Genomic DNA, 25,619 nt, shown 5'->3' with positions numbered 1-25,619 from the left:
CATCTCTGGGAAAACTTTTCCATATATGTAAATAAACTGACATAATGCAAACTATGTATCTAATTTTCACTTCTCCCCCCTTCCCCCTTTCCTATTCTATTTTAGATTCATGTCCTCCTCTTCTGAAGATGGCAACTGATACTTGTGATGATCCTACAGGCTCCATGTGTAGTCTGGTATCCCTTCTTCATACCTAAGTCTAGACAGTGAGTGCTCTAAGGCTATTTGGATATGGGCACTACTGCCCAATTTTATCCTTGCCCAGCATCCGTGCATTTGCTGTACCAGCAGCAGCCTTTGGATAGCAAACAGAATTGGAGGCATGGCTCCATTTTGCAGTATCCAATATGTATTTTTGGAGCCCAAAAATAGCAACCACTTTGGAAGAGCCAATTTAGCACCAATCCAAAGATTAATATTTTCTGGATTATATGACCAATGACATAATAGACCGAATATTTATCAATTGAACCATCCAGGAAAGTTGTCTTTTTTAAAGAGTAGAGAATGATATTTATGTTATTATTTTATTGAAAATAACTAAAATAAAAATATTTTATGCATACAGTATTTCAATAACTAATTTCATGATTAATCATTTAACAAATCAATTGTTTATTTTCTGTAAAATTGTATTAATAATTTCTTTGTGTTTAATGTGTTTAAATAAAGGAATCCAATGGATCGGACTAGTACATATAAAAAAACATTTATTTTACACCAATTCATAATGAGCTATTTATTTACTGTTAGGGCGGGCATTTTTCTTCAGAAACTATTCAAATATGTCCTACAACACATATACACATATTAAACAGGCAGCAGCAGAAATCACATGCTTTAAATAGTAAGTTGCAAATAACCTAAATAAGTTAAGATATAAAATACTAAAATAAATATATACTGAGAATTTAAGAACCAGATATAAATAAATTGCTTTAAATATTAACAGTATAATCAGAAAATGCAAAAGGTCGGTACATCTGTAATTTACAGTCTCCCAGCTACTGGGCAATACATATGCATCCAATGGATGCAGTCACTTTACTCATTCAATACATGAACAAATTGACTGTTTACACCACTCCTTTTTGTTCATGATTTCTTCCATCAATGAGGTAGATTTTTATAGGCATTTTGTACCTGCAATTAGAAAGTATATGTTAAAACTTTATTGCGTTTTTGAGGAGGCCACAAAAGCGATCAATGAGTGTAGGATGGTGGATGTTGACTCATGGATTTTAGTAAGGCATTTGATGAAGTTCCCTATGGTAGGCTGATCGAGACTAAAATGTACCGGATTAACAGTGACTTGGTCCTATTCAGAATGGTTTAATAATAGATGACAGGGGGTTGTGGTGGAAGGACAATATTCAGGCTGGAGGTCTGTGAGTTCTACAGGGATCTGTGCTGTGGCCTTTGCTATTATATAAATATATAATATATATATATATAAATTACTTGGACATAAATGTAGTGCAGTTGATAAAAAAGTTTGTAGATGACACCAAGATTGTTCGGGTGCGGACTGTGAAGAAGGTTGTGCAAATACACAGCAGGGTATAGATCAGCTACAGAAATGGGCAGGAAAATCACAGATGGAGTTCAATCCAGGCAAGTGTGAGGTGTTGCACTTTGGGAAGTCAAATGTAAGGAGACGTACAATTAATGGCATGACTCTTAAAAGCATTGATGTACAGAGAGATCTTGGGGTCCAAGTCTGTAACTCCCTGAAAGTGGTGACACAAATAGATAGAGTGGTAAAGAAGGCATATGGCATGCATGCTTTCATAGTTCAGAGCATTGAATATAAGAGCCAGGAAGTCACCAAGCAGCTTTATATGAGCTTGGGGTATTGCATGCAGTTCTGGTCACCCATTACATTAAGGATGTGGAGGCTCTGGAAAGGGTGCAGAGGAGGTTTACCAGAATGATTACTGGATTAAGGCGTATTAGCTATGGGGAAGAGTTTGGACATACTCTGATTGTTTCTCTGGATTTTAGGGAGACCTGATAAAAGTTTATAGAAGTATGTAAAATTATGAGAGGAATAGGTATCGTAGACAGTCACAACCTGTTTACCAGGATGGAAAAATACTAGAGGGCATAGTTTTAATATGAGAGGGGCAAAGTTTAAAGGGCAAGTTTATTTGCTACAGAGGGATGTGAGTGCTTGGAACACACTGCCTGGGGTGGTGGTTGTGGCAGATAAAATAGAGGCATTTAAGAGACTTTTGGATAGGCATATGGATATGCAGTGAATGGAAGGGTATAGATAATGGGTAGACAGATAAGAGATAGTCTTGGCATTATTTATGCACAGACATTGTAGGCTGAGGGCCTTTACTTGTGCTGTACTCTTCTATGTTCTATGCAAAATGATAATTCTAAAACAGTAATGTCTTATAATTTGATCCATGTACTTGCTACACATTTCCTGTGACTATCTTGTATTCAAGGGTGTCGCTGATAAAATAATTTACTCATCCCACTCATATTACTATAATCCCTACCCTGCTGCAATACCTTTTTAGAAACATTAGGTTTCTATGCAGCGAATAACTATGAGTACTGGCATGGTAGAATATGGGTGTCAACTACTAATTATTATGCAAGGCTGGAATTGTTCAAATTGCAGTGGATCTCATCTCTTATTTTAAGGAGCTTTATTACTAAAATTCCATCATCTTTTGCTTTATTTATAACATTTATGTGATTAAGAAGAAGAATATTTGGGTACATCCTAATGAAAACAAATCAGATTTATATGTTCTTTAAAATGAAATTCATAAATCCACTGAATCTTGATCGAATTAATGAAACATTAGCATAAACTGAACATTTAATGACATAAAAAAGTAAAATCTCAAGGCAAATACAAACAAGCTAAATTTACTTCACATCAGCAAACAAGTTCAAAGTATAATTATTTCAAAAGCTAGAAGTAGAACGTGAATCCAGCATGATATTGGAATTATTGGATACATTGTCCCACTTGCACAACTGTTTCTAAAATGGAAGCAGTTGTTGACAAATAAAATTTTTGAACCTGATGTTATATTTCTTTACACATAACTTTAAAATAACTTTGTTATGAACAAAAGATTTCCTGTGTCGTGTGTCCTTCCTCTAAAAACAGTTTATCAGGCTGCTTTCCACACTCTTATCACCAGCTGCTAAGAGTCTTGCCACTCGTAATGGTTGTAAGAACTCTGGGTGCTAGTAATCATACTTCATTCTTGCATAGAAACGTAATATTTCCAAAAAGTAAATGGAGCTCATGTTATTGTTGGTGATGTGACTGCAGTGTTTTCTTTGTTGCACAATAAAACATTGGGGGACAGAAATTTTATCTTTGTCGTGTACTCTAAACTCATGATACAGTAATATGGCAAGCCAAATTTTAGAAGCACAGTTCAAGGCAGTTATTTCACAATTAGAGCAGACAGCATACTATGATATGTTCAGGAGCACATGTTAAATAGGGTAATGGGCATGATGCCATACAGTATCTTTGTTTAAATTCTTTGGCACAACATGCTGAGGCCATGGTACTTTGCACAAACACATATCTATGTGGGTATTTTAAAATATTTTCTTTAATGAATATAACATTTCAGAGTAACTCATGAATACTTACCATTTTTTTAAATCAGTGACTGTTATTATTTCCAAGTTTAATCTTTTCTTCATTTTTTACATCATAGCTGGCAACTCGCCTGTGATACCTATCAAGAAGCAAACAAAAAGTTGATAATGCAATAACAGTAACTTGTTAAAATGCTTATTATTTCACAAATGATGGAAAGTCCAGTTTAAGCGCAGCTGTTGAGTATGGTTGTTACAAAGAACTATATTCAAATGATCAAATATATGTTTTAATCAGGAATGTTAATTTCCCTTGGTTTTAAGCAGTCCATTTCTTACAGCTTTTACAATACGACACGATAAACTTTATTCATCCCCGGAGGGAAATTGGTCTGCCGACAGTCACAACACACAAGGTACACAAAAACTTTAAATTAAAAGTGAAAACAAAAAGAAAAAGACAAGCGACTGTTGGCTGGCTGCCGTGTGCACATCGCCTTCACCGGAGCGAATGAATAAACGAACAAACATTTATCCCCTGGGCAGAGAATTCTAAACTAGAGTGACCCCCCCCCCCCCCACACTGGGTCCCCCTCTGTTCTCCCACCGTCTCTCACAGTGCCCCCCCTCCCCATTGTTCTTCACGGCGCCCCCCCCCCCCCCCACGCCGGGTCCCCATAGCCTCCGTCTCCCCCCTCACGCTCATCGACTGTGAGGCCCCACCTCCACCGAGGCTCCCGATCATTTGGATGTTTTACAATTAAAATCGATAACTCACCCAAGAACTAGAAGAACAAGGATTACAGTCAGACTCAGCGATGAGAGGACCACGGCCACAATAGCTAGAGTAGTTGTGTTTTCATTTGGATCTTTTGGATGTTCCACAGCTAAAATGTAACTATGACATCTGATGCCATCATATCCGGGGAAACACCTGGAGAGAAATCCATAAGTTTTTTAAAAACTTTGTTTATCGTTTATCAAAACCAAAAATCGATAAATACCCTAACAAAGGTATTCCACTGATCTCAGTAACTGTGGCGTGTATTTGCCGTCTTCAATAAAGTATAATTTTTTAAATGTCACAAATTATTAAAAAGGTTCTTGAATCCTGTGTCGATGCACTAAAAATCATTAAATATCTAACATTTATCCTGTAGAATGTAAAACCATCTAATATTGTAAACGAATTGTAATAAAAATGCACTAACAATAGTTTTTGTACTTTCCCAACACGAATGAGAAAGTAAGATATTAAATCCCATGTTCTAAATATTTATTTGTTTCTTTTCTATTTCAGGCATGAAATAATTCAGCAGCCCGTTTCATTTTACAAACGATGAAACGTTTTTCTTTCTCTCCAGATTTCTGGAATTTGATTTCGTAAGGTGCAGGATTCATTTGTAGTTTTTGTCTTCGATTGTAAATGTAAACGTAATTTTCGGAGATCTGCGCTTCAAGGTGTGTGCGCCAATTTCCGAAAGAGGCACGACTCTCTTTGATTCCATAACAGCAATGCAAATACAACTGGGGTTGTTTAAATTTCAAATGGTTATCCGTTTCCTCGTTTGCTTGGGAACTGTGAAGGTATCCGCTTTGTCTAGAGCATGTCCGGTACATAGGTGTTGATAAAATTCGCAGTGTCCTGTCGTTCGGGGGGTTGTGTTTCATGAACCTGGACACTCTTAACCTTTGACCACACATAATCAACATTTTGTTTGTACATTCAATATTCTGTTCTATGAAAAGGTAAATACCTGCATGCTACCTCGTTAATGTGGTGTAAGTACCGGCATTCCCCATGGAAGCAGTAATCCTTGTACTTTCTGTAGCATGGATTTCTTTTACCCTTTTTCTTGCCACGTTTGTTTTTTCTGTCGCGTTTCCCTTTGCGTTTCTTCCCCTCTTCAATCGCAGTCGAATTTTCCGCAGATTTATACGTCACTGGTTTAAAATAAACAAAACAATGATGTCTACTTCATTTTCCCTTTAAAAAAACGATGCATACGGCTCGTGTTTACTGGAGCTTTTAATAGGTGGCTTGGCGATGTGTTTCACAACACATGAAAGCGCTTTGTTCAAGTGTGAGATAAACTCGACCACCAGAGGAAAGTTTAGCCGTCATTCCTGACACTTTCTTTACTATACCTTGCGATGTTTCGACTGCTCGCTCAGCCGATGGGCGCTCGACTGTCTCCGCAGTCGGCTCTTGCTCAAGCACCTCTCCCAGGATGGATATAATATCCTTCTCTCCCCTCCTGCGGCTTCGAGTGACTTCACTCTCGTATCCATCGATCGCCGCTCCCACCGCACGGTTGTATGAAACTGCACGAAAACAACGCCATCCGTGAAAACAACAATAATGGGAACTCGTTTATTTACTTTTTTCAATCTTTATAAATAAAAACAGGTTGGAAAGTGCGCGCAGGGAGGGGAGGGAAACTGGCAATTGCACGATGTAACGTGAAACTATAAATGCTGAGAAAGTGGAAAAGCCACGGAACACTCTCACTCCACTGACCATCAACTCAAAACAAGCCAACGCTTATACATCTGATAAGATAGCCTCTTTTCCCCCCACTACCTCCGTCCATTAGGTTGGAATTTCAAACAATACAATACAAATTGCCGCGTGTAATCTCTCCGCTCTGGGGTTTGAAAAAAAAAAATCATTTACCAGCGGCGAGAACAAGCAGCGTTGTTGCCAACGAAATCCTCATGTTTGGGCTGCGCGAACTTGAAAAGGGAAGAACCGTTCGCGTCCTTCGGTGCTGTCCACTTCTCAACGAACAAACGCCGGCCCGCTTTGTACTTTGATCGCGTTGTCCTCAGAAGTTGCCGAAAGCAGTCCCACTCCCGAATAACCAGTTCGGTTCTGGCACCTTAATTTTAAATAAATTTATGACGGCAGTAAGGGGCCGGGGCAAATCCAGACAGGAGATATGTTAAATGTCTCGAGTACTATTCATATTCCTTGCAGGCTAGCGGCGAGTTAAGAATAACTGCAGTCAGCGACCTCTAGATATATATATACAGTCAGCCGAACAGGGATGACGCCCAGCTGACGTGCCTCTTGAAGAGTGCAATACACTATTAAGCTTTGTTGAAGCTGGCAGTTCCTGTCCAACCAACGACCAATCTCTCTGCGCAGCAAACCTTTACTGTGAAAAAGTATTTGAATAAAAACTACTTGGCACGGGGAAACCAAATCAACCTGAATAAATATTGCAATCAAAAGCACTATTTTTGCTAAATCATAAATACTGGCAATTTCGTGGCTGGTTATTATTCACCCAGTTTATCCGCATAGCACTAGCCTTCCAGACTTTGTGTAGCCACTGCTGCCGAGTGGGTGGACTGTGTGCACTGAGCTCAGACTTGTAGTTGGGGACAGGCCATGTGTTGATCCTCTGCACAGCAAAGTTTAACTAGGGTTTTCCTGTGCGTTTCTGTGGTATCTGGCATAAGCTTGCCACAGTTTATCTAAGATTATTTTGTTAATTATAGTTCAGTTATTTATTTATTTAGATACAGCTTATCCTCCAATTTACTGTGAGAATTTGGCAGAAAAATACTGGGCACAAGCTTTCTGCACCACTGCACTGCACTGCACTGCTGTCTTGAAGGTCTCAATTGACCTGGCTGCCAAGGCCATTTGGGGATAAGAGATTGAGTTCTCTGGGACAATATGTGTGGGAAACAAAGTTTCATTTTTCCACTCCCGAAGGGACAAACTACCTCAAAGATTGTTCTCTAGAGAGGCAGTTTTGCTCACACTCTTTTCCTGGCATTCTCCTCCCCTCCAAAGAGACCGAGCCTTCTCAATTCTCTCCGGTAAAGAGTTCCAAATGTCCAACGCCCTCTAGTTGAAAACGTTTCTTCACATTTCAGTCGTGAATGGCCAACCCCCTATTTTGAGACTGTGACTCTTGGCTCTGGACATCCCACTCAGGGGAAACATCATCTCTAAACCTTCTCTGTGAAGCATTGAAATAATTGTGCATGTCCCTGTCTATGAACTCTGGACAATATAGAACAGGTCAAGTTAATCTTGGTTATCATAAAGTTCCACGTGGAAGGCTACTCTGGAAGGTTAGATTGCATGGGATTCAGCTAACTGGCTTCATTGAAGGAAGCAGAAGGTGGTGGAGCACGGTTGTTTTTCAGACTGGAGGCCTGGAACTAGTGGTGTGCCTCAGTGGTTAGTGCTGGGACCATTGTTGATTGTCATCTATGTCAACGATGTGGATGAGAATGTAAAAGGCATGATTAGTAAATTTGTAGAAGTCACTAAAAACGGTGATATCATAGATAGTGAAGATGGTTACCAAGAATTACAGTGGAATCTTGATTGCATTTTGGAAGTTGAACCAGAGCAGGATCTTCATAGTGAATGGTAGGGCCCTGGGAAATTTTTGCAGAACAGAGGGACTTGGAAGTATAAGTACATAATTCCCTAAAAGTGGTGTTGCAAGTAGATAGGGTGATAACAAAGCCACTTGGGATGCTGGTCATCAGTCAGGTCAGTATAGAAGTTGGGACATTATCTTACAGTTGTACGAGATGTTGGTAAGGCTGCACTTGAAAAATTGTGTTCAGGTTTGATCACCTCTTATTGGAAAGATGCCATTAAGCAGGAGAGGGTGGTTTATGAAGATATTACAGGCCTTGAGGGCCTGAGTTAGAGGGAGTGATTGGACAGGCTTTATTCCTTGGAGCATAGGAGGTTGAAGAGTGATTTCATATAGGTATATAAAATCATGAGGTGAATAGATTGGGTGAATACACAGTCTTTTCCACAGGAAAGTAAAATCATGAACTAGAGGGCAAAGGTTTAAGGTGAGATCACAAGATCATAAGTGATAGGAGCAGAATTAGGCCATTCGGCCCATCAAGTCGACTCCACCATTCAATCCTGGCTGATCTATCTCCCTCCTATCCCAAATAGGTATACCCTCTTGGGAACTGTCGGGGCAGAAGACGTTTCCAGTCCGAGTGGCGGACCTGTTGGCAAGGATACACGACAGGGGAGACCGAAGTCTGGAAGAGCCGTAGTGGTCGGTGACTCCATAGTCCGAGGGACGGATAGAAGATTCTGTGGCAGCAGGAGGGACTTGAGGATGGTCTGTTGCCTCCCTGGTGCCAGGGTTCAACACATCACAGACCGGCTTCAGAAAATCCTAGTGAGGGAAGGCGATCAACCTGAAGTCGTTGTGCACGTGGGCACGAATGACGTCGGGCGGAAGAGGAAGGAGGTGCTACAGCGGGAGTTTAGAGAGTTGGGAAAAACGCTGAGAAGTAGGACGTCGAAGGTAGTTATCTCTGGACTGCTACCGGTACCTCGTGCTGGTGAGGCCAGGAACAGAGAGATAGAGGGTATGAATTTATGGCTGAGGGACTGGTGCAGAGAGCAGGGATTTAGATTTCTGGACCACTGGGATCTCTTCTGGGCTAGGGGTGACTTGTACAAAAGGGACGGGTTGCATCTTAACAGCAGGGGGACAAACATTCTGGCAGGCAGGTTTGCTAGTGTGACACCTGTGGCTTTAAACTAAGTAGTGGGGGGGAGGGGTTAACAAATTGTGAATATGAAGATGAGGTAAAAGGGAATACAGGAGATATTGCAAAAGACTCTCGGAAGAATGGGAACAGAAGTTCTAGAGCGGAAAAGAAATTAAGGGCAGGGCCAATTGTGAACGATGTGAGAGGGGAGGTAAATACAGAAGTTAAAGTGTTGTACTTAAATGCGCGTAGTATAAAAAATAAAGTGGATGAGCTTGAGGCTCAGTTAGTCATGGGCAAGTATGATGTTGTAGGGATCACTGAGACATGGCTACAAGAGGACCAGGGCTGGGAACTGAATATTCAGGGGTACACAACGTATAGAAAAGACAGACAGGTGGGCAGAGGGGGTGGGGTTGCTCTGATGGTAAGGAATGATATTCATTCCCTTGCAAGGGGTGACATAGAATCAGGAGATGTTGAATCAGTATGGATAGAAATGAGAAATTGTAAGGGTAAAAAGACCCTAATGGGAGTTATCTATAGGCCCCCAAACAGTAGCCTCGACTTAGGGTGCAAGTTAAATCAGGAGATAAAATTGGCATGTCAAAAATGTAATGCTACGGTGGTTATGGGAGATTTCAACATGCAGGTAGACTGGGAAAATCAGGTTGGAAATGGACCCCAGGAAAGAGAGTTTGTAGAGTGCCTTCGAGATGGATTCTTAGAACAGCTTGTACTGGAGCCTACCAGGGAGAAGGCAATTCTGGATTTAGTGTTGTGTAATGATCCTGATCTGATAAGGGGACTAGAGGTAAAAGAGCCATTAGGAGGCAGTGATCACAACATGATAAGTTTTACTCTGCAAATGGAAAGGCAGAAGGGAAAATCGGAAGTGTCGGTATTACAGTATAGCAAAGGGGATTACAGAGGCATGAGGCGGGAGCTGGCCAAAATTGATTGGAAGGAGGCCCTAGCAGGGAAGACGGTAGAACAGCAATGGCAGGTATTCCTGGGAATAATGCAGAGGTTGCAGGATCAATTTATTCCAAAGAGGTGGAAAGACTCTAAGGGGAGTAAGAGACACCTGTGGCTGACAAGGGAAGTCAGGGACAGCATAAAAATTAAGGAGAGGAAGTATAACATAGCAAAGAAGAGTGGGAAGACAGAGGATTGGGACTCTTTTAAAGAGCAACAAAAGTTAACTAAAAAGGCAATACGAGGAGAAAAGATGAGGTACGAGGGTAAACTAGCCAATAATATAAAGGAGGATAGCAAAAGTTTTTTTAGGTACGTGAAGAGGAAAAAAATAGTCAAGGCAAATGTGGGTCCCTTGAAGACAGAAGCAGGGGAATTTATTATGGGGAACAAAGAAATGGCAGAAGAGTTAAACCGTTACTTTGGATCTGTCTTCACTGAGGAAGATACACACAATCTCCCAAATGTTCTAGGGGCTGGAGAACCTAGGGTGATGGAGGAACTGAAGGAAATCCACATTAGGCAGGAAATGGTTTTGGGTAGACTGATGGGACTGAAGGCTGATAAATCCCCAGGGCCTGATGGTCTGCATCCCAGAGTACTTAAGGAGGTGGCTCTAGAAATAGTGGAAGCATTGGAGATCATTTTTCAATGTTCTATAGATTCAGGATCAGTTCCTGTGGATTGGAGAATAGCAAATGTTATCCCACTTTTTAAGAAAGGAGGGAGAGAGAAAACGGGTAATTATAGACCAGTTAGTCTGACATCAGTGGTGGGGAAAATGCTGGAGTCAATTATAAAAGACGAAATTGCTGAGCATTTGGATAGCAGTAACGGGATCGTTCCGAGTCAGCATGGATTTACGAAGGGGAAATCATGCTTGACAAATCTACTGGAATTTTTTGAGGATGTAACTAGGAAAATTGACAAGGGAGAGTCAGTGGATGTGGTGTACCTCGACTTTCAGAAAGCCTTCGACAAGGTCCCACATAGGAGATTAGTGGGCAAAATTAGGGCACATGGTATTGGGGGTAGGGTACTGACATGGATAGAAAATTGGTTAACAGACAGAAAGCAAAGAGTGGGGATAAATGGGTCCCTTTCGGAATGGCAGGCAGTGACCAGTGGGGTACCGCAAGGTTCGGTGCTGGGACCCCAGCTATTTACGATATACATTAATGACTTAGACGAAGGGATTAAAAGTACCATTAGCAAATTTGCAGATGATACTAAGTTGGGGGGTAGTGTGAATTGTGAGGAAGATGCAATAAGGCTGCAGGGTGACCTGGACAGGTTGTGTGAGTGGGCGGATACATGGCAGATGCAGTTTAATGTAGATAAGTGTGAGGTTATTCACTTTGGAAGTAAGAATAGAAAGGCAGATTATTATCTGAATGGTGTCAAGTTAGGAGGAGGGGGAGTTCAACGAGATCTGGGTGTCCTAGTGCATCAGTCAATGAAAGGAAGCATGCAGGTTCAGCAGGCAGTGAAGAAAACCAATGGAATGTTGGCCTTCGTAACAAGAGGAGTTGAGTATAGGAGCAAAGAGGTCCTTCTACAGTTGTACCGGGCCCTGGTGAGACCGCACCTGGAGTACTGTGTGCAGTTTTGGTCTCCAAATTTGAGGAAGGATATTCTTGCTATGGAGGGCGTGCAGCGTAGGTTCACTAGATTAATTCCCGGAATGGCGGGACTGTCGTATGTTGAAAGGCTGGAGCGATTGGGCTTGTATACACTGGAATTTAGAAGGATGAGGGGGGATCTTATTGAAACATATAAGATAATTAGGGGATTGGACACATTAGAGGCAGATAACATGTTCCCAATGTTGGGGGAGTCCAGAACAAGGGGCCACAGTTTGAGAATAAGGGGTAGGCCATTTAGAACGGAGATGAGGAAGAACTTTTTCAGTCAGAGGGTGGTGAAGGTGTGGAATTCTCTGCCTCAGAAGGCAGTGGAGGCCAGTTCGTTGGATGCTTTCAAGAGAGAGCTGGATAGAGCTCTTAAGGATAGCGGAGTGAGGGGGTATGGGGAGAAGGCAGGAACGGGGTACTGATTGATAGTGATCAGCCATGATCGCATTGAATGGCGGTGCTGGCTCGAAGGGCTGAATGGCCTACTCCTGCACCTATTGTCTATTGTCTATTGTCTATTCTCCTGCCTTCTCCCCATAACCTCTGACACCTGTACTAATCAAGAGGGAAAAGATTTAATAGGAACCTGATGTGCACGTCTTTTCACACAGAGGATGATGGGTTTATGGAATAATCTGCCAGAGGAAATGTGGGCAAATGGGACTCTCTTAGGTAGAGCAACGTGGTAAGGATGGACCAGTTGGGGAAAAGGACCTGCATCCATGCTGTACGACTCTACCACTCTCCTCACCTCTCTTGGGGCTTCTGATTCTGAGCCTTCTCTGATTTCTAAAACCAGATTTGACCTGTCATGTTGCAGTTTTCCTTATATGAAGTGGAGCACACAATGACAAAGTTAAATGCTGGCTCAAGAATGCATGGAGCCTGGAACCTCGGTTCATAGTTTTGCAATGTACCCATGAACAAAATGGTCCGAGGTCCACTGGGCAATTATGATAAAATGTGCCATAATTTCTCAAGCTACACCTTCAATTCATATCTTGTGTGTAGTTTAACAAGTAATTGACTTTGTATAGGAATGCTGAGTTGTGGGAAGTGGTAATTTTCACTATTTTAAATAGCAATATAAAATATGATACAATTGCCTCTCATGTTAAGGCACTTGTAGCTTTAGATTTAACATTTTCTACACATAATCTAATCACTTTTTCAGTTTCATGCCATTAGGATGATAAGTAATCGAACTACAATGGAACGGAAAGAGAAATAGAGTTAAATTTTTGGATCAAAGACCTTTCTTCAATACTTATCTGGTGAAGGGTCCTCAGACTGAACTGTTTAGTTTAGTTTAGTTTAGAGATTCAGCGTAGAAAGAGGCTCTTCAACCCACCGAGTCTGCACTGCCCAGCGATCACTTGTATACTGGTTCTACCTTACACACTAGGGACAATTTACAGAAGCGAATTAACCTACAAACCTACAAACCTGTGGAATTTACGAGAAAACAGAGGCAACTGGAGAAAACCCATTTGGTCACAGGGTGAGGGTGAATGTACAAACTCTGTAGAGACAGCATTCATAGTCAGGATTGAACCCAGGACTCTGTAGCCGTAAGACAGTAACTCTATCGTTATGCGACTGTGCCATTTTGTTAGCACTGTTTCTCTTTCCACAAATGCTTACCGATCTGCTGAATATTACTGGTATTTTCTATTTTGAATTCAGATTTCCAGCAACTGCAATTTTCTGATTTTCAATAAAAAACACTGTGCCTTGCTTAAGCACAAAATCCTCATTGGCACATCAGTGCAGGACTGAGAGCTGGCTGAACATCCAATGGTGTCATCTTAAATATCCAGTGGGTTAAATCTGGACTGTCGGGCAGGTGTAAAATGTCCCTTGGCAAAAATAAATTAAGAGTTTTCCATAGAGTTCTGATCACTAATTGACCTTCAGCCAGTATCACTGATAAAGACAATCTATTCAATGTCTCAAAAATAGACACAGATTGCTGGAATAGCTCAGCGGGTCAGGCAACATCTCTGTTGAAAATGGACCCATTTCGGGACGGGTCGGGTCCCAATCTGAAACGTCACCTATCCATTTTCTCCAAAGATGTTGCCTGACCCACTGAGTTACTGCAATATTTTTGTCCATCTTTGATAGGAAGGGATAGAAGGAAAGCTCTCGGTGAGCACCGTGCAGCCATGCTAGAGCGGACCCTGCCACCGGCGTGGAGCTGATCAAGACCGGACTTGGCCAGTGGCTGCCACAAGCAAGGACGAGCCTGGCGGCCGAAATGACCACCAAAATCGAGGGCTAGGGTGGCTGGCGGTGAATGATGAGGGCCGTCGGAGAGCCATTGGTGATAGGGCCAGCGAACCGTCGCCTGCCTGAGTACCGGCAGTTGGACGAGGACGGGCCCGAGGTGGGTGCCGGTGGTTGGATGGGCCGTGTGAGCGCCAGAGGTCAGACAGGCCAGGTGAATGGCGGTTGGTCGAGGATGTGCCGCCGAGAGAACTAAGAGGGACCTGGTGTGGAGGGGCCGCCAAGAACAAAGCGGGACCCAGAGTGGGGGGGCCACCGAGAACTAAGAGGGACCTGGCGTAAGGGGAGGCGCTGAGAACAAAGAGGGACCCGGCGTGGGGCTGGCCATCAAGAATGAAGAGGGACCATTGGGACTACATTGAACACTTTGTAACTTTGTCTGTGCCCTACAATGTTTGCATACTTTGTGTATGATATGCAAAACTAAGAATTTCACTGTGACATGTCACATGTGATAATAAAGTATCATAAGGTATTATATTAATTAACATCTGTAGTTCCTTTTTATTACAATTAATTGTCTCAAAGCTTTCTGTAGGAGCATGCTGTGTGCAAATTGATCATCACTTTACCGGGACTGAGAACAGTGCAAAAATGTTTAATTGCCTGATGAAGCACCATGGAAAATTCTACGATCGTAAAAGGCATTGGGTAATTGAAAGTCTTTGTTTAGCTGCAAAATTGAACCTTATTTCAAGCACTGTAATGGTTCTACGACAACCATTTGCTTCTTGTATCAATCATGAGTACATGGTTTCTGCTCTCAGGTCAGTACAACATAAAAAGGAGCTCATGAAAAGGACATCAGATAACTTGGACATATATCACCATTCAACAATGAAAACTAAAGAATCTAATCCTACTTGAAGCCAGATGAAAATACTATGGGATTTCCCCAGGTTGACCAATCCAGTTTCAAATTCTAAGAATTATAATTTCAAGAAAATGATTAATACATGTAATTACTTTTTAGCCTACATATGCTGGACTTACAACAACTAGAAATAACAGTCTTACCAGCATTATCAACAAAGGAAAAAATGTCATTTCACATTCAATTAACAAGCGGTCAGCAAAGTATTATAACATTGAATCTAAAATTTGTTTTTTTTAGGTTTGACTTTAATCAGCAAAATAAGATTATAGAAATATAGAAAATAGGTGCAGGAGGAGGCCATGCGGCCCTTCGAGCCAGCTGATCATCCAAAATCAGTACCCTGTTCGTGCTTTCTCCCCATTATGGTTGTGAAAGACATATTGTTGCTAATCAGCCTGATATTTCATGCAGTGAATGAATTGGAATACAGTAAATAAATGTTGTACCCGGATCAAAGCATCCAGGAACAGACATTGAATTGAGATAAGTTCACATTTTATGTGATTATCTTTACCAGGCCCTATTTGTGGAGGGCAGCTGTAATGGTGCTTTTCAGTACTAATTACTTAGTTTGTGCAACGTATCCCAACATGAGTCTAAGATAAAATTAATTTTATTGGTTTATGTGAGAACCATCTTAGTTATTCAGTTTTGTAATTATTTGTAGTGGTGTGACTGATGAAGAAGAGCTTTATTGGCTGTACCTTATTGGCTGGCAAAGGAAGAAGGCGGATTATGTATTGGTATGCACAACAGCTGTGTCCAGACTATCTTGACCTTTGGAGAATGAAAATGTTTGGTAGCAAGCAGCATTGAAGATAAGAGAAGTAACTGTGACTAAGTTTAAAATGTTGATTATTAGTAAAATGCAAATTTATCAGAGCTGCAACTTGAGGATTTATTCTTAGCCTTGTTCAAACTGAACTGATTTATTTTATAAGAAATGGAAATGACGATTGTCTTGAATAAAATTGCATTGGCATGCCAATAATGAAATTGTTTGCTAAGAATTCTTCAGGTAATCATACCCTTCAGGTAATCATAATAGGGAATTTGAGAACTGGGGACATTACAGTAAATGTCATTTATTTAGGTCCTTCACTATTTACTATGTTAAAATAAAACTCAACAACCAAATATATATATCTAGATGTGAAAATTTATTGTCAATTAATTTTTATCATGTAGTACAAATTTCTGTGTACGATGCAATTGAATTTTCTTGACCACCCCGTTGTTAGTGCAACACTACAATCTGTGTTCTCTTTGTAATCCCTGAGAGTGCCAAATTAAATGAATTTAGGCCTGGTCAATGAATGGATGAACAACCTCCTGGGAATATCAAGACTTGCAGTCAAGGGAAACAAATGATATAACCAGCAATCTGAATTCAACAAGATCTCTTATAACATATAACATATATAACATATAACAACTACAGCATGGAAACAGGCCTGTCCGGCCCTACCAGTCCACGCCGACCATTCTCCCTGACCTAGTCTCATCTACCTGCACTCAGACCATAACCCTCCAATCCCCTCCTATCCATATACCTATCCAATTTACTCTTAAATAATAAAATCGAGCCAGCCTCCACCACTTCCACCGGAAGCCCATTCCATACAGCCACAACCCTCTGAGTAAAGAAGTTCCCCCTCATGTTACCCCTAAACCTTTGTCCCTCAATTCTGAAGCTATGTCCCCTTGTTGGAATCTTCCCCACTCTCAAAGGGAAAAGCCTACCCACGTCAACTCTGTCCGTCCCTCTCAAAATTTTAAAAACCTCTATCAAGTCCCCCCTCAACCTTCTACGCTCCAAAGAATAAAGACCCAACCTATTCAACCTCTCTCTGTAGCCTAAGTGCTGAAACCCAGGCAACATTCTAGTAAATCTCCTCTGTACCCTCTCCATTTTGTCGACATCCTTCCTATAATTTGGCGACCAGAACTGCACACCATACTCCAGATTCGGCCTCACCAATGCCCTGTACAATTTCAACATTACATCCCAACTTCTATACTCGATGCTCTGATTTATAAAGGCAAGCATACCAAACGCCTTCTTCACCACCCTATCCACATGAGATTCCACCTTCAGGGAACAATGCACAGTTATTCCCAGATCCCTCTGTTCCACTGCATTTCTCAATTCCCTACCATTTACCCTGTACGTCCTATTTTGATTTGTCCTACCAAAATGCAGCACCTCACACTTATCAGCATTAAACTCCATCTTCCATCTTTCAGCCCACCCTTCCAAAAGGCCCAAGTCTCTCTGTAGACTTTGAAAATCTACCTCACTATCAACTACTCCACCTATCTTAGTATCATCTGCATATTTACTAATCCAATTTGCCACACCATCATCCAGATCATTAATGTAAATGACAAACAACAGTGGACCCAACACAGATCCTTGGGGCACTCCACTAGACACTGGCCTCCAACCTGACATACAATTGTCAACCATTACCCTCTGGTATCTCCCATTCAGCCATTGTTGAATCCATCTTGCAACCTCACTATTAATACCCAACGATTTAACCTTCTTAATCAACCTTCCATGTGGAACCTTGTCAAATGCCTTACTGAAGTCCATATAGACAACATCCACAGCCTTGCCCTTATCAATTTCCCTGGTAACCTCTTCAAAAAATTCAAGAAGATTAGTCAAACATGACCTTCCAGGCACAAATCCATGTTGACTGTTTCTAATCAGGCCTTGATTATCCAAATAATTATATATATTGTCCCTAAGTATCTTTTCCATTAATTTTCCCACCACAGACGTCAAACTAATAGGTCTATAATTGCTAGGTTTACTTTTAGAACCTTTTTTAAACAAAGGCACAACATGCGCAATGCGCCAATCTTCCGGCACCATCCCCGTTTCTAATGACGTTTGAAATATTTCCGTCATAGCCCCTGCTATTTCTGCACTAACTTCCCTCAATGTCCTAGGGAATATCCTATCAGGACCTGGAGACTTATCCACTTTTATATTCTTCAAAAGTGTCCGTACCTCCTCTTCTTTAATCCTCCTAATTTCCATCACTACTCTACTTGTTTCGCTTACCTCACATAATTCAATATCCTTCTCCTCGGTAAATACCGAAGAAAAGAAATTGTTTAATATCTCCCCCATTTCTTCCGGCTCAGCACATAGCTGTCCACTCTGACTCTCTAATGGACCAATTTTATCCCTCACTATCCTTTTGCTATTGACATATCTGTAGAACCCCTTGGGGTTTACTTTTACATTACTTGCCAAAGCAGCCTCATATCTTTTTTTCGCTTTTCTAATTTCCTTTTTAAGATTCCTTTTACATTCTTTATATTCCTCAAAAACCTCATTTACTCCCTGCCGCTTATATTTATTGTATATCTCCCTCTTTTTCCGAACCGTGTCCAATTTCCCTGGAAAACCACGGCTCTTTCAAATTATTATTCTTTCCTTTCCACCGAACAGGGACATAAAGACTCTGTACTCTCAAAATTTCACCTTTAAATATCCTCCATTTCTCTATTATATCCTTTTCATAAAACAACAATTTCCATTTCACTCCTTTTAAATCCTTTCTCATCTCCTCAAAATTAGCCTTTCTCCAATCCAAAATCTCAACCCTTGGTCCAGATTTGACCTTCTCCATAATGATATTGAAACTAATGGCATTATGATCACTAGACCCAAAGTGCTCCTCAACACATACCTCCGTCACCTGACCCATCTCATTTCCTAACAGGAGGTCCAACACTGCCCCTTCTCTGGTAGGCACCTCTACGTATTGCTGCAAAAAACTATCCTGCACACATTTTACAAACTCCAAACCATCCAGCCCTTTAACAGAATGTGATTCCCAGTCTATATACGGAAAATTGAAATCACCCACAATCACCACTCTGTGCTTACTACTAATATCTGCTATCTCCTTACATATTTGCTCTTCCAATTCTCGTTCCCTATTTGGCGGTCTATAATACACCCCTATAAGTGTTGCTAAACCTTTCTCATTTCTGAGTTCCACCCAAACAGCCTCCTTAATCGAGCCTTCTAGTCTGTCCTGCCAAAGCACTGCTGTGATATCCTCCCTGACAAGCAATACAACACCCCCACCTCTTGCCCCTCCGATTCTATCACATCTGAAACAATGAAATCCTGGAATATTTAATTGCCAATCGCAACCCTCCTGCAACCATGTTTCACTGATCGCCACAACATCATACTTCCAGATGTCAATCCAGGCTCTAAGCTCATCCACCTTTCTTACAATGCTCCTAGCATTAAAATATACACATTTAAGGGACCCATCATTTCTTATTCTCAGTTTATTTCTTTTCCCTTCTTTCTCTCCTACATATTGGGTCTGAGTGTTTCCCTTTTCTGCCTCCTGCCTCACACACTGCCTATTAGCTATCTGTGTTTGAGTCCCTCCCCCCAACCGTACTAGTTTAAAGTCTCTTACATTTTATTATGCAAGCTAAACAGAATTTATAATTGTTTCTGTAAATGTAATGCTATAATGCTGTAACTGGTATCTTTCTCATTGTGCTATCTGTATGATTTGACTGGATATAACCAAACAATGTTCTTCATTTTATCTCAGTGCATATGGCAATTATAAACCAAAACCAGTTGCACGGTTCAGTTTCCAAAATTCAATTGCATAGTGCATATAAATTTGTAAACAATAGACAATAGGTGCAGTAGGCCATTCGGCCCTTCGAGCCAGCACCGCCATTCACCGTGATCATGACTGATCATCCACAATCAGTATCCCATTCCTGCCTTCTCCCCATATCCCTTGACTCCGCTATCATTAAGAGCTCTATCTAACTCTCTTGAAAGCATCCAGGGAATTGGCATCCACTGCCTTCTGAGGCAGAGTTCCACAACTTCACAACTCTCTGAGTGAAAAAGTTTTTCCTCATCTCCATTCTAAATGGCCTACCCCTTATTCATAAACTGTGGCCCCTGGTTCAGGACTCCCCCAACATCGGGAACATGTTTCCTGCCTCTAGCGTGTCCAATCCCTTAATAATCTTATATGTTTCAATAAGATCCCCTCTCATCCTTCTAAATTCCAGAGTATACAAGCCCAGTTGCTCTAATCTTTCAATATACGACAGTCCCGCCATTCCGGGAATTAACCTCGTGAACCTAAGCTGCACTCCCTCAATAGTAAGAATGTCCTTCCTCAAATTTGGAGACCAAAACTGCACACAATACTCCAGGTGTGGTCTCACTAGGGCCCTGTACAACTGCAGAAGTACCTCTTTGCTCCTAAACTCAATTCCTCTTGTTATGAAGGCCAACATTCCATTAGTTTTCTTCACTGCCTGCTGTATCTGCATGCTTACTTTCAGTGGCTGATGAACAAGGACACCCAGATCTCGTTGTACTTCCCCTTTTCCTAACTTGACACTATTCAGATAATAACATGCCTTCCTGTTCTAACCACCAAATGTGTGCTTCATGATAACATTTCTTGACCATAAATATTCATTTCCAGATATATGTATTTGGATGTGGTGGAATTTTGTTTTAACAGAGTAAATAGTGAAGGACCTAAATTAATCCTCTATACATATGACTAATCAACAAAGAGACCAGGCATGTGTTATGCGTTTAATGTCATGCAAATGACAAAGTTAATGGACCTGCTGGACATCAGATATTCAATGTAGCTGTCCTGTTGCAGAATTTCTAAAGCACATTTTTCAAAAGTACTATATCTTTCATTTGGAATGACCTCAATAATCATTCTTCGGTGGACACAGGTCAAATCTTTCTCATTGTTGCATCAATGCATATATTCTAATGCTCAAAAAAGGTTTCTGAAGCATTGTTGGAGCCAGAAGACATTGCCGAAGTGGAGTAGGAAGTCTTTGTGAAGGATAAATTAGATCAGAAGCTCATATGGGGGTTATAAAAAATTCAGTGCCGCTCAAGACTGTGGCTGTAGAGGGATTGAGATATTCATCATATCATATCATATATCTACAGCCGGAAACAGGCCTTTTCGGCCCTCCAAGTCCGTGCCGCCCAGTGATCCCCGTACATTAACACTATCCTACACCCACTAGGGACAATTTTTACATTTACCCAGCCAATTAACCTACATACCTGTACATCTTTGGAGTGTGGGAGGAAACCGAAGATCTCGGAGAAAACCCACGCAGATTGTTGACGGCATAGTATTAAATAATTGCTTAGACTGTTGAATTATAGAAAGATTTTATATATAATCTTATCAAAAATCATGTTTTCTCGAAGCACAGTGGTAGAAGCAGAAGGTATAGTGGAAGTGATGTGAAGAGGAGATGCCGGATTTCAACAGTGTAATTATGGAAGTTGATCTTATTTACATAATAGATTTGTAAAGTAAAATGATAATGATAAATTAGTTTTTACTAACTGTGATTCTCAAAAATCATTCACCAAGAAAACAAGTGTGTTCTAAGGTACATTAACTGAAGCATTAACAGACTAGATAGGATATTTGGTTTGTGTTTTGTATAGCCCCATCATTATTGATCTTGATCTTAGCTCTGTTGCATGGACAGGAGTTCAGACATATATGCACCTACAAGATGAGACAATAAGAAACCTAAACCTAGTAAACTTTTTTACTAGGTTAATTCCCGGAATGGCGGGACTGTCATATGTTGAAAGACTGGAGCGACTAGGTTTGTATACACTGGAATTTAGAATTTAGAAGGATGAGAGGGGATCTTATCGAAACGTATAAGATTATTAAGGGGTTGGACATGTTAGAGGCAGGAAACATGTTCCCAATGTTGGGGGAGTCCAGAACCAGGGGCCACAGTTTAAGAATAAGGGGTAGGCCATTTAGAACAGAGATGAAGAAAAACTTTTTTAGTCAGAGAGTTGTGAATCTGTGGAATTCTCTGCCTCAGAGGGCAGTGGAGGCCAATTCTCTGAATACATTCAAGAGAGAGCTAGAGCTCTTAAGGATAGCGGAGAATGGGGAGAAAGCAGGAACGGGGTACTGATTGAGAATGATCAGCCATGATCACATTGAATGGCGGTGCTGGCTCGAAGGGCCGAATGGCCTACACCTGCACCTATTGTCTATAAACCTAAGAGAACAACAATTGTTTGGGAGAATTAATGCTGGGCTTCTCTCATACAGCTTTTAAAGAACAGATTAAAGTGACAAAGGCTTCTCGGGCACATTTGATAAGTAAATAGGGAGAGCAGTAAAAATAGGATTATAACTTGCATTAAAAAAAATTCATATGTAAAAGTTTATTATTTCTGCTTAGATAATTGTAATACAAAATACATCATATTTTGTAATGAATATTTACTATGTTTTTTTAAATCTTTTCAAATGCTGTGCTTGGATTGAATCCTGAATTTAGCACAACCACACCCAGAAAGCATGGTTTTACGCGTTGCTGGTTTTGTTGACTCATCTAGGTTTCACTTGTTGCTCCAAGTGCCACAGTTTTCCGCAACCTTGCCTCAATCAATGCTAAAGCTTAAGGAAAGTCAAGGATTAATAGTTGACCAATGTAAATTTAAAATCTCAATAGATTGCAATATCATATCATATCATATCATATATATACAGCCGGAAACAGGCCTTTTCGGCCCTCCAAGTCTGTGCCGCCCAGTGATCCCCGTACATTAACAAATAGATGACAAATTATTCACACTTGATGGTCATTACCTAGATATACATCAATCAATGCAACAGCAGTAAGCTATGGAATTGGTATAATGCTTAATCTATTTATTAGTTTAAAAAAAATACATATATGGTATGTGGGCGTCACTGGCAAGGCCAGTATTTAAAGCCCATCCCTAATTGCCATTGAGAAGATGGTGGTGAGCCTTTTTTTTAACCACTGCAGCCCTTGAGGTGAAGATACTCCTATAGTGCAGTTTTTTATTTAGCAGAATCTTAGTTGATAAAAGTTCTCATATCTGTACTTGTAACAGCATAAAAACAGAAATATTTCAAACACATTCAAGGGGTTTGAGTTATGGTGGGTGCTAAACCCCCCCCCCCCCCACTAATTTTAATTATAACCATGTTCTGTTGTTATGCATCACAAATAAAGGATTTACAAGATGAATAATAGGGGAAAAAAATTAAAATATTTTTATTTTTTCAAACTCTTTTATTTGCCTTTACTTGATAAACTTAACAGGAGACGCTGAACTGGTTACCCATGACAGAAGGGCAAATCATTCATGTGATCTGGCATCTGCATCTATCCCTGATTATCCCACGAACTGAGACTCCAAGTCATTTCAGAGGGCAGTTAAAAGTCAACCACGGTTTCCTTCTCCTAATTATCCCACGAACTGAAATGCCAAGTGAAAAGTCAACCACAGCTTTCTTCTCCTAATAGTAACTCTTGGAAATTGTATTGAAAACTAGAAGTAATACCAGCTACACTCAGATCATTCCCAATAACCAACAATTTCTTCATTAACCACCTACATTGAGCAGTTTTTTTACCCTAAAATGTTACTTTTCATTATTTTAATCATAATATTATTTGTGTTATCAGAATAGTATTATTGGTTAGAGGTGTCAAAATGAGAGGACATAGAATAAGGGAATTGGCAAAAGAACAAATAGACAAGAAAAAGTGTTCTTTACATAGGGAGTGGTCATGACTTTGAATGCATTGCTTGGGGCAGTAATGGGGGGACAATTCATCTGAAGTGTTCAAAAGAGAACTGGATAAGTAAATGAAAAGAAAGAATTTACAGGACTACAGCAAGAGGGTGTGGAGTGGAACTGGCTTGATTGATCCAAAATATAGAAGTATAGTACAGAAGATAGACACAAAAAGCTGGAGAAACTCAGCGGGGCAGGCAGCATCTCTGGAGAGAAGGAATGGGTGACGTTTCGGGTCGAGACCCTTCTTCAGACTGGTTAGGGATAAGGGAAACGAGAGATATAGACGGAGATGTGGAGAGATAAAGAACAATGAATGAAAGATATGCAAAAAAGTGATAAAGAACAATGAATGAAAGATATGCAAAAAAAGTGAGATTCGTTGGGTCAAATGCCTCTTTCTGTGCTCTAACCAATCTGTGATAATGTGCTGTGATTTTGATATTGTGTCTTGCTGTCATTGTACATGATTGTAATATAAGTGGCGTTAAATGTAGGCCATGGTACCTAGTACAAGGTAGAAAGTATTCAGCAATGTTGGAAACATGATACATGTTATTCTTTGTGTGTAGGAAAATAACTGCAGATGCTGGTACAAATTGAAGGTTTCACAAAATGCTGGAGTAACTCAGCGGGTCAGGCAGCATCTCAGGAGAGAAGGAATGGGTGAAGTTTTGGGTCGAGACCCTTTTTCAGACTGATGTCAGGGGAGGGTGCGGGACAAAGAAAGGATGTAGTTGGAGACAGGAAGACAGTGGGAGAACTGGGAAGGAAGAGGGGAAAGAGAGGGACAGAGGAGCTATATGAAGTTAGAGAAATCAATGTTCATACCGCTGGGGTGTAAGCTGCCCAAGTGAAATATGAGATGCTGTTCCTCCAATTTGTGGTGGGCCTATTCTTGGAATACTTATGGATTCAAGAAGAGAAATAGAAACAGGGGTAGTTGAGTCAAGGCTTCACACCTCCCACAACAATCAAATTTATAGCTGAGTATTTAGAGTGATGCTTTTCTGCACTAATCCCTTGACTCATGAATGTCCAAAAATTATCAATCTCTATCTTGAATATGCTCATTAATTGAGCTCACATGGCTTATGAGGCTAGAGAATTCCAGTTATGGGTTCTGTCTTAGGAAATTACTTTCCGTCTTAGTTGTGAATGGCTGGTCTCTTATTTTGAGATCATAACCCCTGACTCTAAACACCTCAGCAGAGAAAACATCAATCAACATGCTCCATTTTCTGTGTTTCAGTGAAATCACTTCTCATTCTTCAAAATTCTATAGATTATTGGTCATTGTTTCTTTTTATGGGAGGAGAAATTAAGATAAAACTCAAGATTTTACTTGAAGGAACTCCTACCTATAAATGAAAACAACTTTGAGCAGTGGATACAATGTTCAGCACCCTCTTGTGGCGAAACTTTAGACTGACGGATGGACCCTACAATGTCCATCTTAATATAAGAAAAACAAGCCGTATGCCTTTGGAGACTTCAAATAAGGTATTAGACAAAATGATAAATCTACAACTCAATCAGGACATCATGAGAGATACTGAGTAAAAGAAAAATAAATGTGCATTTTGAAATCAAACTTCTACTTTTCATCCGATTATTATGTTTGTTGTTCTTCAGTCCAACTGATAGCCAATACATTCTAATGCAGGTACATTCTGGTAAACATCTTCTGCACCTTCTCCAAAGCCTCCACATCTTTCCTGTGACGGGGCAAGCAGAACTGCACACAATACTTCAAATGGAGACTAACCAATGTTTAATAAAGCAACATTGGCTTCATGGAAGAAAGCAGTGATGTTGGAAGGTTGCTTCTCGGACTGGAGGCCTGTAACTAGTGGTGTGCCTCAGGGTTCGGTCCTGAGCCCGTTACTGTTTGCCATCTATATCAATGATTTGTTTGAGAACATACATGGCAAGATTACCAAGATTGCAGATGATACAAAAGTGGATGGTTTTGCAGAGAGTGAAGATGGTTGTGAAACATTATAGGAGGATCTTGATCAAATGGGATGAGGAATGGTTGATGGAATTTAATGCAGGAAAATGTGAGGTATTGCATTTTGGAAAGTTTAA

General features: G+C 40.6%; 1 protein-coding gene across 1 annotated transcript; it reads right to left on the bottom strand.

Annotated features, from left to right (window-relative positions):
• Positions 1–624: 624 nt before the first annotated feature.
• Positions 625–6,613, bottom strand: LOC144599828 (proheparin-binding EGF-like growth factor). The gene is made up of 6 exons (XM_078411081.1): positions 6,266–6,613; positions 5,737–5,913; positions 5,346–5,532; positions 4,367–4,522; positions 3,641–3,728; positions 625–1,143 (listed from the first exon to the last, which is right to left on the bottom strand). Exons 1-5 carry the CDS (start codon positions 6,306–6,308, stop codon positions 3,653–3,655), a joined length of 639 nt encoding a protein of 212 aa, XP_078267207.1. The 5' UTR covers positions 6,309–6,613; the 3' UTR covers positions 625–1,143; positions 3,641–3,652.
• Positions 6,614–25,619: the final 19,006 nt, after the last annotated feature.

Source organism: Rhinoraja longicauda, chromosome 14 (genome assembly GCF_053455715.1).
Source record: "Rhinoraja longicauda isolate Sanriku21f chromosome 14, sRhiLon1.1, whole genome shotgun sequence".
Taxonomy (NCBI): domain Eukaryota; kingdom Metazoa; phylum Chordata; class Chondrichthyes; order Rajiformes; family Arhynchobatidae; genus Rhinoraja; species Rhinoraja longicauda.
Note: the sequence above shows the minus strand (reverse complement) of the source record. Positions and strands in the feature narration are given on the sequence as shown.

Excerpts from the sequence above, each read along its gene's own strand:
- LOC144599828 (XM_078411081.1), bottom strand. The coding sequence starts at position 6,308 with ATGAGGATTTCGTTGGCAACAACGCTGCTTGTTCTCGCCGCTG. Across the intron at positions 5,914-6,265 it reads GCTGCTTGTTCTCGCCGCTG|TTTCATACAACCGTGCGGTG; the intron begins GTAAATGATTTT and ends GTTTTCGTGCAG. Across the intron at positions 5,533-5,736 it reads AGCAGTCGAAACATCGCAAG|TGACGTATAAATCTGCGGAA; the intron begins GTATAGTAAAGA and ends ATTTTAAACCAG.